Here is a 19,013-nt window from a genome sequence, read left to right on the forward strand (position 1 = left end):
GCAAAATCTTATAAGATTTATTTAAAGTATTCAAGTGAAAAGATGATGTCGACTTTAGATATATGCTGATGAATTCCGCCTTTAACTTAATTACTAATGCCTAATTATATTCGAAAGAGCTAACATGACTAATCTTTCATCCCTACCAAAAACATGATATGCGTGTGTAGTGGCCCATGTTTTCTTACTAGCATCTCCGAGCTAATAATGTCTAGCTATATAAAGGCTACTAGTTCTCAATATTTTTTCACCAGGAAACATTCTTCTTACAATTCATTGATATACCAAAGAAGAAATATGGGTTTCAATGGCAAGTTGGTTGCTTCAATGGAGGTTAAGTGTGGAGGACATTTGTTCCATGACCTTTATCAAACTAGTTCCCATCATGTAACCAACATAAGTTCCGATAAAGTCCACCATTTTAATATTCATGAAGGTGAAGATCTAAAGGTTGGTTCAGTAATTGGCTGGAAATATAACCATGGTAAAACTCACAACACAATATTTTTTTCGATTATTTAAGTTTCTTTTTTACTTTTTTCCGTTGAATGGGAGTCTTGGAGCAATAGTAAATTTGTTACTGTCTAACTTATAGGTCATGAGTTTGAGTCATAGAAGCAATCAATACTACTTATACTAAGGCAAACTATATATATACGTCACACTACTTGGCGAAGATTTATAGTCTGTTTGGCCAAGCATTTAAAAAAAATACTTTTTTTTTCTTTTCAAAAAGTAATTATTTTATAATAATGATGATTAGAATAGAATGTTAGTCGGTGACTATAAGCGTTGATTTACTTTCCTGTGGAAGAGGCATGGTGATAGTTTAGAACACCTTACTTGTCCCTTCTTTTTTTTTTTCGTCCCTTCTTTTTCATATTAGTATTATTATATTATTGTTCAATTTTTGTTATTACATTTTATTTTCATTGCTAGAATTATTATATTGTTTTGGTGTTGTTACTATTTTTTCTTTATTATTTTGTACATAATTTTTTCACTATTATATTTTTCTTTTCATACTTGGTTTGAAATAATTTATTAAGCTGATGATCTACTAAAGGTAACTTTTTTACCTTCACAATCAAAATAAGGTTTGCATAAAAATGCCTTTTGAACTAATTAAACAAACACAAAAGTAAGGTTTGCATAAAAATGCTTTTTGAACTGATTAGACAAACACAAACAAACCCTTACTTTTCAAAAGTACCTTTTTGAAATGCTTATGACAAAATGCACTTTTTAAATTAAGGAAATTTTAAAAATTTGGCCATGCAATTAATTAGATAGTTTATGTTTATCCTTGAATACCTCTGATAAAAACAATTTTTAAAATAAGGAAATTTTTAAAATTCTGCCGAACATGTTATTTAGTTAATGGTTATTGATGATTAACTTTACTATTTTCTCTTTCCATCTTTATTTGTTTATTATATTATTTTGGGATGTCTAATAATATTTTTCTAGTTTATAAAATAAATAAATAATTTCTTATGATATATCTATTTTAACATTGCTATTAAATACTATTTATTTTTCAATATTTAGATAACTTGTATTTAATATGGATGATTTGGTAAAATTACTCCTATTATTATTTACTATTTATTAATTTCCATGTCAAGTCAATAGTGAACAACTATTGTTGGACAGAAATGTATAGGTAACACTTGATTATTTTTCATCCTAACAGATATGTTGAGATTTTTAAAGATTAAGACAATTCAGAAAAAAATGGAGCAAATATATCTTTATGATTATGAACTTGAGATAATTTCGGGAAAAAGAAAAAAAAAAAGAAATAAGCTGAACATATACAATTTATTTTGTGAATATTCACAGTTCTTCTATTAGGCACACATTTATTTTCACTATGTTTTATACTTCAAAATAACTTAAATTTGATTTTTTAATTTTATCTTGAGATAATTTATAGCTACACAAATGTTTTAATGTTATTTTAGATTGCAAGTTTCAAAATCTTTTTTAAAGAAAATATTTCAAACTCAATCATATAATATGATTAAATTGAGATGGAAGAAATATTTTTGAGCAATTGAATAAGATTAACATCTTTGTATGAAATTTTCATAACTTTTTTTTTTCAAAAATGATTACAGAGGGAAAAGTTAAGGTTACTAAGCAACTGATTGAAGCCATTGATGATGACAAAAAATCAATTACTTGGAAAGTGTTAGAGGGAGATACATTGGAATTGTACAATTCCTTCACTATTACTGCTTCGTTTGAAGATAATTGGGCAATGTGGACATTAGTGTACGAGAAAAAAACTGAAGACACACCAGAGCCTATCACTCTCTTGAGTCTTATGATCGATATTACTAGAGATTTAGAAGATCATCTCCACAAGGTTTAAAAGATCGCCAAAGTTCGAAAATCTCATATGAAATACCTAAATGCATCAGTTCCGATTATGATATATCTATTAACTTTGTTTGTGTGATGAAAAATAAAAAGTATTGGCTTGTCTTATAAGTGAAATACTATTGTATGGAAGTATTTCTAATTATTAATTAGGTCAAGATATTATGGATTGTTGCAAGTTTTAAATTTACCTGTAGAGTGCCAGAATGTATTAATATGTGTTTGTACTCATTCCCCTTTATAATAAGGAAAAATTGAATAAATGACATATTTAAGAATTCTTATTACTAGTTCTAATAGGATTCTTTAATTTTCAAGTCCCAGCATTAAAATTCTAACAATATCTAACATATTTAATATATGAAAAATAATTAACAAAATGGATAAATAAAAAATATAATTACTAACGGATTAATGATCAATTATACTTAACATAAATTTAGGAGTCTATAACTGATATGATATTCTATTTCTAATTTTACTCTCAATCAGTTTGTTTCTCTTATTTGTTTCCTAAATTATCTGAAAGCTGATTTTTTATAGCGTCTTCTCGATTCTATCTTTTTTCTTGGTTTTTTTGTTTGGTATCTGAAATTTATTTTTTGTAGTATATTTGTAATGACTCTGAAGGTCATTTTTGATTTTTTTTACAAAATGACCGTTTTATCCCTTTTAATAGTTGCCCCGAGTGATATTTGATCAGTGTTTGGAGTTGGTTTTGGTAGTTCTTTGAAAATTTAAGGAATCTTGAAATTTTTGAGTTTTGAAGGCTTAAGTTGTTCAAAAGTGGTTTTTGGTACTAACTAGAGTTACGAGTCTCGAAACGAAATTCCGTCAGTTTCATCAACTCCGAAATGTAGAATTTGGTCTAGGAGAGTCTTCATTTTTGAATTTGAAGTTTTTCATGGATTTGAGGACTTACGTTGAAAGTTTAAGTTATTTTGGACTAAAGTTTGACTTTGGTCAACATTCAATGAATTTTTTGGGAGTTCCGAGGGAGTTTTTTGTATTTTTGAGCCTTAAGTTAATTAGTTTAGTTGAGACTAAATGGATTCCGGCTCAAGAAGACCACGGATTCAAATTTCGAAGGTTTCATTGAGTCTCCAAAATGAAATTTAGTAAGGTATAGCATGTATGGTTTGTGTGCATGGGGTTCCTTACAGATTCTGAGGGTCCATTCCGTGATTTTTGATACTAAATGAGTTGTTGTTCTTGTGTCTATGACTCCCTTCTCCGCGTTTGCGGAGCTCATGTCATTTCTTCTCTACTTTTGCGGGCCCTAGGCCCCGTTCATGGAGCATATGTTGTTCCTCCTCTGCATTCGCAGAGCACGTGCCGCGTTCGCGGAGGGTCCGAGAGTTTTGCCTCCGCATTCGCGGAGGGTAAAAACCTCTTGAAATAGTGAAATATTCCCAAAGTTGAAGTTTTCCCAATTTTCATCATTTTTGGACCTTGGGAGCTAGAGAGGGATGATGTTAAAGAGGACTATGAGACTTCGATTGGGCAAGTAATTTTAACCCATAATTTTCATTAACCATTGACTATATCTTGATTTTGGCCCTTAATTCATGATTTTCTTTACTCTAAAATTGGGTGGTTTTGAAGAACCCAAACTTTTCTTAAAATAATGATTTTGAGTTGAATTCAACTCCATTTTCGAAATGGTTTTCACTAATGAGTTTCAAATACTTTGAAGAACATTTTCATATAAAAATTTTCCCTTGATTTCCGAAATTGAGTTTTTGGATCGATTTCGATCTGATTTTCAAAATTAATGATTTGGATGTCGTTGTATTTGTATTCTTATCAAAAATTCATATTTAAATAGATTTTATTAATTCAAAGCCCCGAACGGAAGGAGAAGGCCCAAGTTTTGGGTTAGGTTATGATTGAATTGGGGCAAGTGAACTTTTAAACCTTCGTTAAAGCTTGTAGAGTCACGTACTTTTTGTTATGTGTATTGGGAGTAATGGGAAGTGGTTCAGGTTGCTTATTCACTGTGATTGATATTAGGATGATGAAGAGGGGTAATAAATTGGCAAATTTGATGACTTATAACGATGTGATTGATGTAAAGATGAATTTCATATATTGTGGATATGTGACGTGATTATCTTGATATGAATTACATGTTGTTATTGAAATCATCATATTCTTGTATTTTGTGTGAACATTGCCTATTTGCATTGATTTTCGTATATATATTTTGATGAGATTAAAATGATGATTATGTCGAAGGAAAATGGTTCCAGCGATTGATGATTATGACAAAAACAAATGGTTCCAGCGGATACATGGACCATAAGAGTTCCTTATGGGTTCCGGCCTGCGAGTTAGCGAATGTATATCATTAGACAGACATGCATCACTATATATGACATTGCATTACATATCTTTTATCATTTGTGGACTGTGTTTACCCCTTAGTGTTTCCTTGATTGATACACTTGATCTTGATATGATTTGACAGAGGTATTATTGAGCTATTATCAGTTGTGTACTATATGATCTATGAACTGTTAGGTTGGGTTGATTTATGTAACGACCCAAACTGTCATTAATTAAGACCAGAAGAAATCGCAAGAAAACTAATTCAACTGGGTCCCACAATCCCGCCATAGCGGTGCCGCTCTAGCGGGAATGCGATCGCCAGAGCGAGAGGACGTGGGAAAGAACTTAAGTCGCGATTTTCTTATTTTCCCACTTCTTCCAAAGGGTAAGTTTTAGAGGTGAGAGTTACTGCAAAAACCCTTCAAATGTTGCTCATGGATTAGGAAGAGACGGGGAAGAAATCTCAGCACTAGAAGGGTTCCAACCGACAGAATTCAGGGTTGTATTGCCCGTCAGACATCTGTAACCAAGGATTGGAGTCGTGTTATCTCTCCGCTGCTGCTTAGCACCCAAGTAGGCTAGACTTCTCTTACCTGAGTAGTTAAATCTTTACCCATTGCATAGTATATAAAAAGGGATTTAATGACAGGTTGCATGATTAGGCTCTAGTTCACTTGTTACGGTAGGAATTCGAGTATTGTTGGTGGTCTAACGGAAAGTGACCAGGGTAAGAAAGTATTGTAATGGTTTTGAGGTAATTGGAGGTGGTATTGTCGCATTTAGACCAGTGTATCGGTAGATGCTAAAACTGTACGTACCTTGGTATAAAATATGAGAAGAATTATGATAAACCTTACGGGTTAACAACCTTTCTTGATTGAGTGCATGACCTGGGTGATTTTATATGCATTGTTTTTGTCTGCCTATTTAATTATAAATGGTGATTTGTGATTGTGAGGATCAGGTGTCATTTCTGACATGTTATTGGATCAGATGTCACGTTTCGGCACATTAATGGATCGAGTGTCATATTTCGACATATTTTTGGATCGGGTGTCACGTTGCGACACATATATGACTGAGTTTGGGCCCTATGAGAGGGCCAAGTGTGTGTGTGGATAGTCACATGAGAGTGTTATGTCGGAAAAAGACGATTTAAAATTAATTTCAACTTTTAGAGAAAAAATTAATTTTAGAAAAGAAGTGTCGTCACTTAATTTTTTAAAGAAATTAAGAAAAATTAATTTAAAAGACCTTAACAAACTTAAGTGTTACAAATTTAGACAAAATGGGTAAGAAGTTCTTATTTCCACTTTGAGAAGGTGTTAGGCATTCGAAGTGGTCACCAACGTGTGGTTATCCGGCGATCTGAAAACTCTTATTTGACTAACTTTGAGAAAATACTTGTAAATAGTAAAGATAAATAAGTTTATTTGAGCAATAAATCAACTTGAAATACATGAAATAATTAATCAAGAAAATATACTTTATTAAATGATTAAGTAAAGGAATTTTAAATATATTTAAAGATAAATTGTAGATCTAATGTATTTTAACTAAATTAAAAGTGATTAAAACTTTGATTAAATAAGGAAAATCATTTGAGCTATTTAGGAAAAAATCAATTTAGAGAAAGACATTTCAAACTCAATTAATTTGAAAGAACATCAACTTGAAATATTTAAGATAATTTGAAAGAAAATTTTCTTGGTCAAAATGTCTAAGTAACAGAAAACACTTAAATGAAATCATTTTTACAGAATAAATTAATAAAAAAATGATTTCTCTTTTAGTGGAGTATAATTAAGTTAAACCAAATTAAATTAATTTTTATGCAAGTATAAATAAACGTAAATAAATAAATAAATTATTATAATCTAAATTAAATATAAATGAATAAAGTATAAAAATTTGACCCAACACTTAGTTTCTGTACGCCTGAACTAAGTTGTTGGACCACTTGCATTTTAGGCTTTAGGCCCAACTCCACTGTATATCGCGGATGTATATAGTCAGTGTATACAACATTATTTTTATGTATATCGAACTGTATATACAACATATACAACCTATTTTCAGCTTCAGCAAACTGTAAATTAGCGTCCATTTCCAATTTGTTTTGAAGACGATGACTCCAAAAAAGGATATTTGGGCCTCTGTGGCTCAATGTCAAAATACGAATAATGGAGAAAGTCTATAATGGACTCGGACTATGGTTCATACAATAAACAAAAAGGATAAAATTAATAAATGAACAGAGAGAAAACAATTGAGATATGATTCTTATTAATTGAATAAAGGATACTTAGACATTTTATTTTAAATGCAATCATTAGGATCTATTGAAAACCAATATGAAACTTGCATATAAGGCCGAGATACCTCATTAATTCTAATTAATCATGTATTGCATTAAGAGACCAATTCATTCATAGCCTTTAATAATACAAATATGAGCTATTGTATATTAACAAACAAACATATATATGACATATGCATTATAACTTAAAAGGATCATACATTAACATAATGAGATAACATACTGACTAACAACTTGCATATATGTAGAAGAAAGAAAAAATAACATAGAAATATATTCAAGTAACTAAAGTACATGGAATCAACCTATACATTATACTAAGTCAAACTTAAAGCAAGATTTAAATCAATTAAGCCATAAAAATTCTTAATTAGTAATTTAAGCATATATTTAATATCTAAATCATGATAAAAGAAGAAATTGCGAAAATGAAATCCATATCGTCAAAGAAAACTACATAGAAAAATAATGAACGAAACTAAGAGTTTTTACATATTTGATAAAAATATCACTACACTTCAAGCAAGACAAGAAATTTCTATCATTAATCTAATTAATCCTAACATATACAAACTAAAAAAGTAAGATTATGAATCAACTAAATAGAAAACATGAAACAATTAAATAAAATAAAACTAAGAAAAGATTTTACCTCTTTTCGGGGACAGCGACTGAGACGAACTAGTTGAAACTTCCCCACCACCACAAATTGAGTCCGATGAAAACTTGAACTCAAAAATAAATGGACTCAAAATCTTTTTGCTAGAGGAATACTATTTTTCTAAAAAAAATTTGCTTCTCTGTTCTTATCAATTTTTTTGTGTAAAATTCAGCTCCTATTTCTCTTCTCTATTTTTTTGTTTTTATTTTTGCAGTACTTTTGTTCTTGTTTTTTTTGGTCTTCTTCTTCTATCTTGATGAATGTTTTTTCTTTTATATTCTTGTTCCTCTTTTTTGATGGAGAGGATGAAGGGATTTAAAGAAAGCGTGAGATTGGTGGGAGTAATGATGCAATTTTTGAATAATGATGGGTTTGGTGGGGTGAAAAGGGAGAAAACAAAAAAGAAAAAGGAAAAGGTGGGGGTTGGAGAATGATGGTGTTTGGAAATTTAAAAATAAGAGGGGTTAAGGTGTAATTGGGAGGTGGAAAAGGAAAAAGAAGAAATGGGTGGGGTTGATATTGTATAAGTATAACATATATGTATTGTAGTGAGTTGGTATTTGGCCAAAATTATTACAGGAATTGAGCTTTGGGTGCATAGATGTTAGTATGGTGTAGTAGTATAAGTTGTTGTTATTGAGTTTATAGAGAGTGGATGACAATATTGGGTTGGATGACTTTGGACCCGAATTTTGGACTAAAAATGACTTGAAATTTGGTTAAGGGTGCGCAGAAAAAATGATTACATTTTAAAGAAAAAATGGCCACAAGAAAATTGATAAATTAGCCAAAGCTCAACAAAATAGCCAAATTAATTGTGAATTCAACTAAAAGTTAGATAAGACGAATCGATAATAACTAATTAACGATCTTCTGAATTTTAAAAAATTAAATTAATTAACTTTATTATAAACTAATTAATTCAAAAATATAAGCTACTAATTTACGAAATAATAAAATTAATTTTTTAAAGATTATTTTTGAATATTTATAGAAATTAATAATTATATAGAACTATAATATATATATATATATATATATATATCATTTAAAATTATAAGAATGACAAAAAATTCTTTAAAAATATTTTGGTATTTTATAAAAGTAATTACTTCAAATTGTTTAAAATTGAAAAAGCTTAATAACTAATATACTCTGTCGAAGGTCAAAATTGGGTGTCAACAACTGTCTCTTTTTAGGGTAGGGTCGATGAAAGAGATCCTAGACAAAGAAAAATTAAAAAATCAGTTTTGATCAACTACATTTTCATCATCCTGAAAGGTGGTTTGGTATGGACTTTGGGAATTATCGTCGGACCCAAGTATCATATTTCCTACTTATTTCAGGTCATATAAGAATTCAGGGCACTTGTGGTTCAATACGGTTGATTTGAAGCACGAATTTGAAAAAATACAAAAGCTATCCTGGTATTGAATTACGGAGAAACAGAATGCTCGAAAATGAGATGAAAAAGTTTATTGGAGTACAGTCGAGTTTTCAATATCGTGGCCGCCTATATATCCCTACACATGGGAATCAAACTGCTTGTAGTTTGACTCAATTGGATGAAAATGAAATCTTTTATACTAAGATAACCTTCAGTTGGCAGAAATGACAAATAAATCGAGTATGAAAAAGAGGCTTGCAACCTCTTAGCCATGAATATGGTACACTTCACATTCATAATTAAAAACTTACACGGACATAATTTTCATATCTCTCGATGCATTATCACTTGGATCGTAAGTTGCTTCCGGTGAGAGTTGATATTTTTTGGATGTGAAAATGAAATTGATAAAGCTCAAAGAAATACCCACATGCCTTCTGATAGGGGTGTGGTTTGATTGTGGTGGAATTCTCCCTTCAACTCGTATCCTAAGAGTTTGATACTCCTCTTCGAACTATGTCTCAGTTCGTTGCTAAGAAAAGGTTCCACGTTGTGCTACATCCCTTTTGATGTCGTCTGCACCTGTGGTTTGTTTGAGAATTCATCCTTTTGGATGCTCTCTACAAATATTGAGATAAACATCATTAGTAGAAATTATAATTAAAATAGGAAAGCAGTGTCTTTACTATGTAGGCACGTCAGCCTCCTCCGGTTCTAATGTAGAGCGAACAAGACACACTTCCAAAATTGAGATGATTTATAATATATTTCATGAACGTCAGTCTCCTTCAGTATTGATGCAATATATGGTGATTTTATATAATGCAATATGACAATAGTTCTTGGCAATATAATATGATGATGATGACCTTTTGACATGATGATATTTTTCACGGCGATGATAAAATATGGCCCTCTCGGCAATGATATAATAATGGCCCTCTTGGCAAATGATATCACCACTTCCGGTAATATAAAATGAATGGCCTTTTTGGCAAATGATATTATCACTTTTGATAATATAATATGAATGGTCTCTTGGCAAATAATATTACCACTTTCGGTAATAATATGAATGACCCTCTCGGCAAATGATATGATAATGGCTCTCTTGGCAAATAATATCACCTATTCTGATAATATAATATGAATGACCCTCTTGGCAAATGATATCACCTCTTTCGATAATATAATATGAATAGCCTTCTTAAAAAATAATATTACCACTTTCGATAATATTATATGAATGAACCTCTTAACAAAAAATATCACCACTTTCGGTAATATGAATGGACCTCTTGACAAATTATATCACCACTTTTGATAATATAATAGGAATGACCTTCTTGAAAAATAATATCACCACTTTCGGTAATATGAATGACCCTCTTGCCAAATAATATCACCACTTTCAGTAATATAATATGAATGGACCTCTTGACAAATGGTATCACCTCTTCCGGTAATATAATATAAATGACCCTCTTGGCAAATAATATCACCATTTTCGATAATATAATATGAATGACCCTCTCAGCAAATGATATGATAATGGTGCTTCATGAGTAAGAATGATGATGCTCCTTTGATAAGATGACGATTCTTCATTGGTAAGATGATGTTGATCCATTAGTAGGGTGATGTTGTTCCATTGATAGGATATAAGTTGATATTCCATCAGTAGGATATAAATATGTGTCTATTGGTAGGACGAATAGAGATCCATTAGTGAGATGATGATGTTCCATCGGTAGGATAATGATATTCCATCGATAGGATGATAATGATTGTCTAGCAATAGGAAAAATAAAGATGATCCATCAGTAGGATGATAATGATCCATCGGTAGGATAATGATATTCCATCGATAAGGCATCTATTGCTCCATCGGTAGGATAAATGTGTTTCATTGGTAAGATATAAATGTATGTCCATCAATAAGATGAATAAATATGATCCATAGGTAGGATATAAATGCATGTTCATTGATAGGATGAATAAAGATGATCCATCGGTAGGACGATAATGAATTTCCAGCGGTAAGATGAATAAAAATAATCCATCGATAGGATGATAATGATATTCCATCGATAGGACATCTGTTGCTCTATCAGTAGGATAATAGTATCCAATTGGTAAGATGTATGTTTCTCCATTGATAGGATATAAATTGATGTTCCATCGATAGGATATAAATGTGTACTCATTGGTAGGACGAATAGATATCTATTGGTAAGAATGATGATTCTCCATTGGTAGAATGATGTTACTCTATTGGAAGGGTGATAATAGATATCCTTCAAATGACATTCTTAGATCGATTTTCGGCATGATAGCAGATATTTTGGCAAGTTGCGCTTCAAATCCTCTTGGGTATTTAATGCGACTTATGCATGCCCATCAGACGTCTTTGACGCTGGAAAATGCAATTTGACGTCATTATACATACTTGCATGTCTTGAAAGTAGCTCTTTTACCTGTTTCTATACTCAAAACAAAATAATTAGTACACATGATCGCTCTAACTAGCGACTGAGCCAAAAAACATAAGGACAAATTCTTGAGAATGTGTACAAAGTGTCTGATCACTTCGACACTAGTGCACTAATACCACCCTCATTTTTGAACACTTTGTGTTCATTGAGGCTCATGTTTTCCTAGAGATTTGAACAAGGCTTGGTTGCTTGTATTTTGAACTTTTCCTTTTTGTATGCCCAAAGACGTCCATGGGCTCTCTTTGTTCTTCTGACTTCTCCGTATTTGCTGAACGAAGGAATAGGATGATCTTTGACATCCTTATAAACATGCAGCCACAGAAAATTTGTTAGTTTTAAACAAATTGATTTATGTTGACTTCTTCAGCTACTTCCTTCTTGTCTTGCTATTTTCGATTGATCGCTCCAATCTCTCATTGATTGATATATATAAGACAAAATTATGCTTTAGGCAAAATGTTTTGACGTATATAGAAAGATTTTTAAAGAAAATAAACTATTGAAAAATAAGTTTGAAAAAGATCACTGCCAAATATCATATCACATAAAGTTTGAATGAAAGCCTTTAGTTCGAAGCTTTGACATGTTCGATAGCTTGTTTGAAAGATTCTGGAGATCCTTTGAGCTTGGAAATTTTGACATGGTCCTCTTGAAATCTATTATAGCTTGAGAAGTTTTACAGTTGACTCTGAAATCTGACGGTATTGGATATCATTGAGGTTGACTTTGAACTTCTAGCAATGCCAGAGATTATTTGAAGGTAACTTTGAACTTTTGAAGTTGACTAAGATCTCCTGATGACGCTTGATGAAATTTTTGAGGTCGTCCTCAAAAATTTCTGTCCCAATTAAAAGGTTTTATTGAACCTCGAACTATTGATGGGAGACTTGTGAAATTTTAGAGACCCTCTCAAAAATTCTATCTAGTTGCTTTTTATTATGCATCTTCAGCCGTGACTTGTTGGAGAAAGAATTTTCTCTTTAGTATTTTTGAATCCTTCTTAAAAATTCTGTCTTAGTATCCATTATTAAGAGAAATAGAAATCTTATGGGAAATATGACCGAGTCATTGTGGAGCCTACATATCCTGGTGAGGTATGAATCAAGTCAAAGATTTGAATTTTAATAGAGAAATGATCAAGGCCGACATAGACCACATACGTATCTCATTCTTGAGAAATTAGGTCAGACATAGTTCATTACAAAAGGGAATATTGAAGATATATAACAGGGTGACCGAAGATGACATACGTAGCCTACGTATCTCATTCTTGAGAATTCAAGTCAGACATAGTTCATTCAAGTCTGATTTCTTTGACACATTCTTCATTTCCCGATTCACGATTGCAATCTTATCACATTCTTCGAGCTCATCATTATTCACCTTATTTTGTTCATTCGAGTTGTGACATGACATGATATCGATAGGTTTTGAATTATTTTTACTTTTTTTTAAAAAACAAACATATATTTTTTCTTTATCTATCAAGATGATGGAGGAATCAAGAGCGGAGTGGTGGTCCATTAGGCACTTGCTCTTTTGGTTTGGCATCTCCAGGCATGGCTTCTCGATCAGCACATTAAGCACAACATCACCTTCTTCAAAAAGATTTTTGGTTCTTTCCTCGAGACCATTGTCATAGTCATACTTTTGCACTAGGAAAGACTGGCACATGTGGGGCAAAGGCATTGATGAAGTATGACCGACTTTCTTCTTGTTTTGACCCTTCTTTGGCACTAAAGCAAAATCCTGATGGGGTGCCATGGTCGCAAATTTGGGCTTCTCACTTTTGATCAGTGAAGCTACAACTTTCTCAAGACTATCAGGGTTGGATGGAATTATAGCTTTATCCACACACCAATCTTCTTCGATTTCAATTATATTAATAACCACCCCTCTATGATTCGACATGGGGTTATTATTGACATTTGGGAGTGTCAGTTTGAAGAGTAACAACCTTTTAATATATCAGGTCTTGAATTTTATGCTTCAAATTGATACAGTCCTTAGTGGTATGTCCAGCACCTCCCAAATGATAAGCACAATAAAGATCTGGTCTATAAAGTTTGGAATTGACATTGATGTTCTCTGGGTCAATTATTTGTATTATGCCAACCGCTTTCAATCTCTCAAAAAGTTGTGTTTGGCTCTCAATCAAAAGAGTAAAAACTCGAGAAGGTTTCTTTTCAAGGTTTTGGCGAGGAAGGTTGTAATTATTTTGTGGAGGTAGAGGTACTTGATGGTAGTTCAAAGAATTTCGACGAGTAGGTGCTGGCATTTGGAAATTTGGGTATTGTGGAGTTTAGTAGCCAAGAGGAGCATTTTGGTAGTGTGAAGGTAGGTAATTAGGAGGCAGAGTTTGATAACTTGGTTAGACGTAAAAAATTAGGTAGGGATTTAGTGGAGCTGGGGATAGGTTTGGGATGGTGAGGATTTTCTAGCGCTAAAATTGGACGATATCTTTATCCTTATATCAGGCGCGTGAGAAATAAAGGACAGATCTTCTTTTTTTATTTTTGAACAAACCTCAGGACCAAGCTTGGACAGCCACACGAGTAATTCTTCCGGTCTTAGGACCATCTTTGATGGTCTCACCAATTTTTATTATCTTAGTAAATTTTGCTTTTATGAGCAACAACATCCTGTTATAGTATTCAGGCTCTTGAATGCGTACAAACACTTTGATAATCTCTTTTTCAGTCATGGGAGGTCAAACTCTTGTAGCCTTTTTTCCCAAACAGTAAGCGTACTCTCGATAGCTTTCAGTAGACTTCTGTTTGATTTTCTCCAAAGTTTAACGATCTGGAACGATCTTCATATTGTAAGCAAATCTTTCGCTGAAGTCTCTTGCTAATGCATTCCAACTAGACCATTTTTTCATTTCTTGGGAAGTAAACCATTCCAAGGTCTCTCCGCTTAAGCTTCAGCTAAAGAGTCACATTAAAAAAACCTCGTTCTTCCCAACTCTTACGAGATGATCACAATATGCTCTCAGATAAGTCAAAGAATTTTTAGTTCCTCCAAAAGTATCAAATTTTGGTACTTTGAACCCTTTCGAAAGATCTAGATTCGGGTGGATACACAGATCTTCATATTTCAACTCAACAACATCCAGGATATAATAAAACTCTTTCATAGATTTTATGATTTCCTCTTTCATACTCTATTTATTCATTTCTTCTTTGGCCCTCGACTCCTTCTCCTTCTCCTCATTGTGATCAGGATATATAGTGTAAGGAGGATATGATTCTGTTAGTGTTGGAACATAGAAAGTGGTTTTTGAAGGTATGGGTTGAGTGGTAAGTGGGTTTTGAGTATTTCGATAAGGAGTCTGGTACATAGGAGTAAATGTTTAAGAATTCTTGGTATTTAGGCCTTGAAGGGGAGGGAAAACCTGGAAGTTGTTGACATTTGATCCTTGAAAGGGGGGCGGGAGGTCTGAGAATTATTGGCATATAGGATTGGGGAGGGAGGTGGTGCTTGGTATGATGAGCTAGCATGATGTGGGTTAGGAGTGGTTAAGTCCTTGGTTGGTGATCTCTGAGTTGGAACATCATGAGGATTATTTGGGATATATTTTTGAGGATTTTGAGGGTGAAGATGGAGCGGAGGTCTTCCTTCGCCTGGAACCAACATGTTGCCGGCGATAGTCAAATTTGATAATTCTCAATTTTACTGTATCTCAACTCTCATCTTGGCGATCTGTTTTACCAACTGTGCAATCACCTCATTTTGTTCAACGACGACAGGGTCCGTCACAAGAATATCAATCAAACCAGTGTCCTCATTATTGCCAGTCATTTTCCTTTTTCCTATTATCAGATTTCTATTAGGAAAGGAATCTTTAGGTAATTTTGATCTCGTAAAGTATGGATACTCGGCCAAATTATCAACACAGATCAATTTTAACTACTTGACAAAAAAAAATAACTCAAAAGACAGACATGTTAGTCTTTGTTCATAACAAATAATACAAAATATCACATAGAGAGAAAAATAAACACATTAGTGTTGTTTTGTTTGAAAACAAGATAACCCATTGGTATCTTTGGAAACGACAAAATTTGCCTATTAGATTTAGGATTTAATGTATCAGGAAGGTTGACTTGCGCATATTTAGGACTTTAAAGTGAAGTTCAAATTTTATAGGAAAACTAAAGACTTTGGATGCACTTTAGACAGTGACTTAATATTTGTGCTTAGGGGGATTTAGAAAATTTCACAAAAATGGATGGGCTGGAATGTCTTCAAGTAAAGCAACATATTCATTCAAACAGTTACAACATATAGCACATAAACAGTTATTGCGCGTCCTAAACAGATATGTGATGCTTTTGTGCCAATGGTAGGCCTAACTATTTGAAAGATGTATAACGTCATTTAAAACATTCTATTGCCCCAAAAATCATATTTATACAAACTTTATAAATAAATTGAATGGGGATACATAATAGGAAAATGGTACATAAATAATCAGTCTCACGTGGGGGTACGATCCTATACTATGCCTCCATGAGAGATTCTTAATATTTGACTTCTTGACATCTCTGAAAGACAACGACTTTTAGATAGAGTACAAAATTGTGAAGTATCTTATTCGTCTAGATTAAGCAATTAAAATGAACTCTCAACCCCAAAAGACATTGATTTGCCAAACGATGCATACAAACTTCAGCTTTAAACACTTAAGTATGAGTGTCCATTTAGGCCGAGGGTCGTTTTGGACTCAAGGTGGTCTATCTAACGGGCCCAACACACCTTGGGTGTTGGGTCATCTTAGACCAATGCTTAAATATGAATTTGGCTTCGCTCTACGCTAGATGGTCTAGAGTGGGCTTTGAAAAGAGACTGATTACCTGAGTCGGACAAACAAAAAGGTAAATATAAGAAACGGCGTTGTACGACTAGAAACCAACTATCCATTTATTACTTCAAGAAAGTAATAGTTATTTTCTGAAGAAATAGTCGCAGGTAACCACGTAACCATCCTTATTCCTAATGCAAACTATTTCTCATTTGACAGAATTCAATGTCATCAAGTGCGACAGTTATAATTTGCAATAAATAAATAAATAATAATAAATAATAATTATTACATAACCAAATAATCACATCTAATGGTTAGAACCTATTAAATTCCCCAGTAGAGTCGTCATTTCTGTTATGTCAAAAAAAGATAGTTTAAAATTAATTTCCACTTTTAGAGAAAAAAACAATTTTAAAAAAAAAGAGTCGCCACTTAATTACTTAAAGAAATTTAAAAAAGTTAATTTAAAAGACCTTAACAGATTTAAGTCTTAAAAAATTAGAAAAAATGGGTAAATTGTTCTTATTTCCACTTTGACAAAGTGTTAAGCATTCAATATGGTTGCTAACGCGCGGTTGTCCGGCAATCTGAAATATTTAATTTGACTAACTTTGGAAAAATACTTGTAAATAGTAAAGATAAATAATTTTATTTGAGCAATAAATTAAATTGAAATATTTGAGATAATTTATCAAGAAAACATACTTTATTAAATGATTAAGTAAAGAATTTTTAAATATGTTTAAAGACAAATAGTAGATCTAATGTTTTATAACTAAATTAAAAGCGATTAAGACTTTGATCAAATAAGAAAAATCACTTGAAACATTTAAGATAATTTGGAAGAAAATTCTTGTTGTCAAAATGTCTACGAAACAGAAAATACTTAAATCAAAATCATTTTTACAGAATAAATTAACAAAAAAAATGGTTTCTCTTTTAGGGGAGTTCAATTAGGTAAAACCAAACTAAATTAACCTCTACGCAAATATAAATAAATAAATTATTACAATTTGAATTAAATATAATTGAATAAAGCATGAAAATTTAACCCAACACTTAATTTCTGTACGCCTGGACAAAGTTGTTGGGCCACCTGAGTTTTGGACCTAAGGCCTAATTTCACTGTATATCGCGGATGTATATACATTGTATATCAGTATATACAACACTATTTTCATGTAAATCGGACTGTATATACACTTTATACAACCTATTTTCAGCTACAGGAACTTGTAAATCAACATCCCTTTCCATTGTTTTTTGAAGAGGATGACTCAAAAAAAGGGTATTTGGGCCTTCGTGGCTCAATGTCGAAATGCAAATAATGGAGAAAGTTTATAATGGACTCGGACGATAGTTCATGCAATAAACAAAAAAGGATAAAATTAGTAAATGAATAAAGAGAAAACGATTAAGATATGATTCTTATTAATTGAATAAAGGATACTTACACATCTTATTTTAAGTGCAATCACTAGGATCTAAAGAAAACTAATATGAAATTGCATACAAGACCCAGATACCTCATTAATTCTAATTAATCATGTGTTGTACTAAGATATTAATTCATTCATAGCCTTTAATAATACAAATATGAGCTATTGTATGCAACTTGATTATCCGGTAGATCTAGCGCCATTTCCCATTCATCAGGCTTGGGAGAGGAGGTAGATGCTCCCCCACCCGAATCCTTTCCTGCGCAGTCTACCCTTTCTAACAACAATTCATAAAAGAAAAAAGAGAACGAAAGAAAAAGAGACAGAGTCCAAACGCTTTCCATAATAGGTACACGAGAAATGTCTGGATTCTTTTTCTAGTGGAAATGCCACAAAGTGCGAACCAAGATCCATGATACGAAAATCAAAATCCAGACAAGTAAGAATAGGAAATCCTGATGTATTTCTAACTCTAACTCGGACAATAGAAAATTATACAATAGAAAAGACCATCTAAAGAGCTTTATCTCAATCATAATCGCTAAAATAGTGGAAAAAACTCTCGCAGAAAATTCCAGTAAAAAGGCAACGGGTTTTGAACAAACAAACATATATATGACATATGCATTATAACTTACAAAGAACACACCTGAATATAATGAGATAACATAGTAACTAACAACTTGCATATATGTAGAAAAAAGAAAAACTAACATAGAAATAAATTCAAGTAACTAAAGTACATGGAATTAACCTATACATTATACTAACTCAATCTTAAAGCAAGATTTAAATCAATTAAGCAATAAAAATTCTTAATTAGTAATTTAAGCATATATTTAATAGCTAAATCATGATAAAAGAAAAAATTGTGAACATGTAATCTATATCTTCAAAGAAAACTATAGGGAAAAATAATGAACGAAACTAAGAGTTTATACATATTTGATAAAAATATCACTACACTTCAACCAAGACAAGAAATTTCTATCATTAATCTAATTAATCCTAACACATGCTAACTAAAAAAAAGAATACGAAAAAACTAAATAGAAAACATGAAATAATTAAATAAAATAAAACTAAGAAAATATTTTAACTCTTTCCGGGTAGCGATTGAGATGAACGAGTTGAAGTTTCCTCACCTCCACAAATAGAGTTCCAATGAAAACTTGAACTCAAAAA

General features: G+C 32.0%; 1 protein-coding gene across 1 annotated transcript; it reads left to right on the plus strand.

Annotated features, from left to right (window-relative positions):
- Positions 1-226: 226 nt before the first annotated feature.
- Positions 227-2,672, plus strand: LOC129871623 (MLP-like protein 43). The gene is made up of 2 exons (XM_055946579.1): positions 227-484; positions 2,124-2,672. The coding sequence occupies exons 1-2, from the start codon at positions 298-300 to the stop codon at positions 2,378-2,380; spliced, it is 444 nt and encodes a 147-aa protein (XP_055802554.1). The 5' UTR covers positions 227-297; the 3' UTR covers positions 2,381-2,672.
- The last annotated feature ends 16,341 nt before the right edge of the window (positions 2,673-19,013 follow it).

The sequence above is a fragment of the Solanum dulcamara genome, chromosome 10 (genome assembly GCF_947179165.1).
Source record: "Solanum dulcamara chromosome 10, daSolDulc1.2, whole genome shotgun sequence".
NCBI lineage: Eukaryota > Viridiplantae > Streptophyta > Magnoliopsida > Solanales > Solanaceae > Solanum > Solanum dulcamara.

What these genes read in the sequence shown, in the direction of transcription:
- LOC129871623 (XM_055946579.1), top strand. Translation starts at nt 298, where the DNA reads ATGGGTTTCAATGGCAAGTTGGTTGCTTCAATGGAGGTTAAGTGTGGA. An exon ending in TGGCTGGAAATATAACCATG is followed by an intron (nt 485 to 2,123) that starts GTAAAACTCACA and finishes AAATGATTACAG; the next exon opens with AGGGAAAAGTTAAGGTTACT.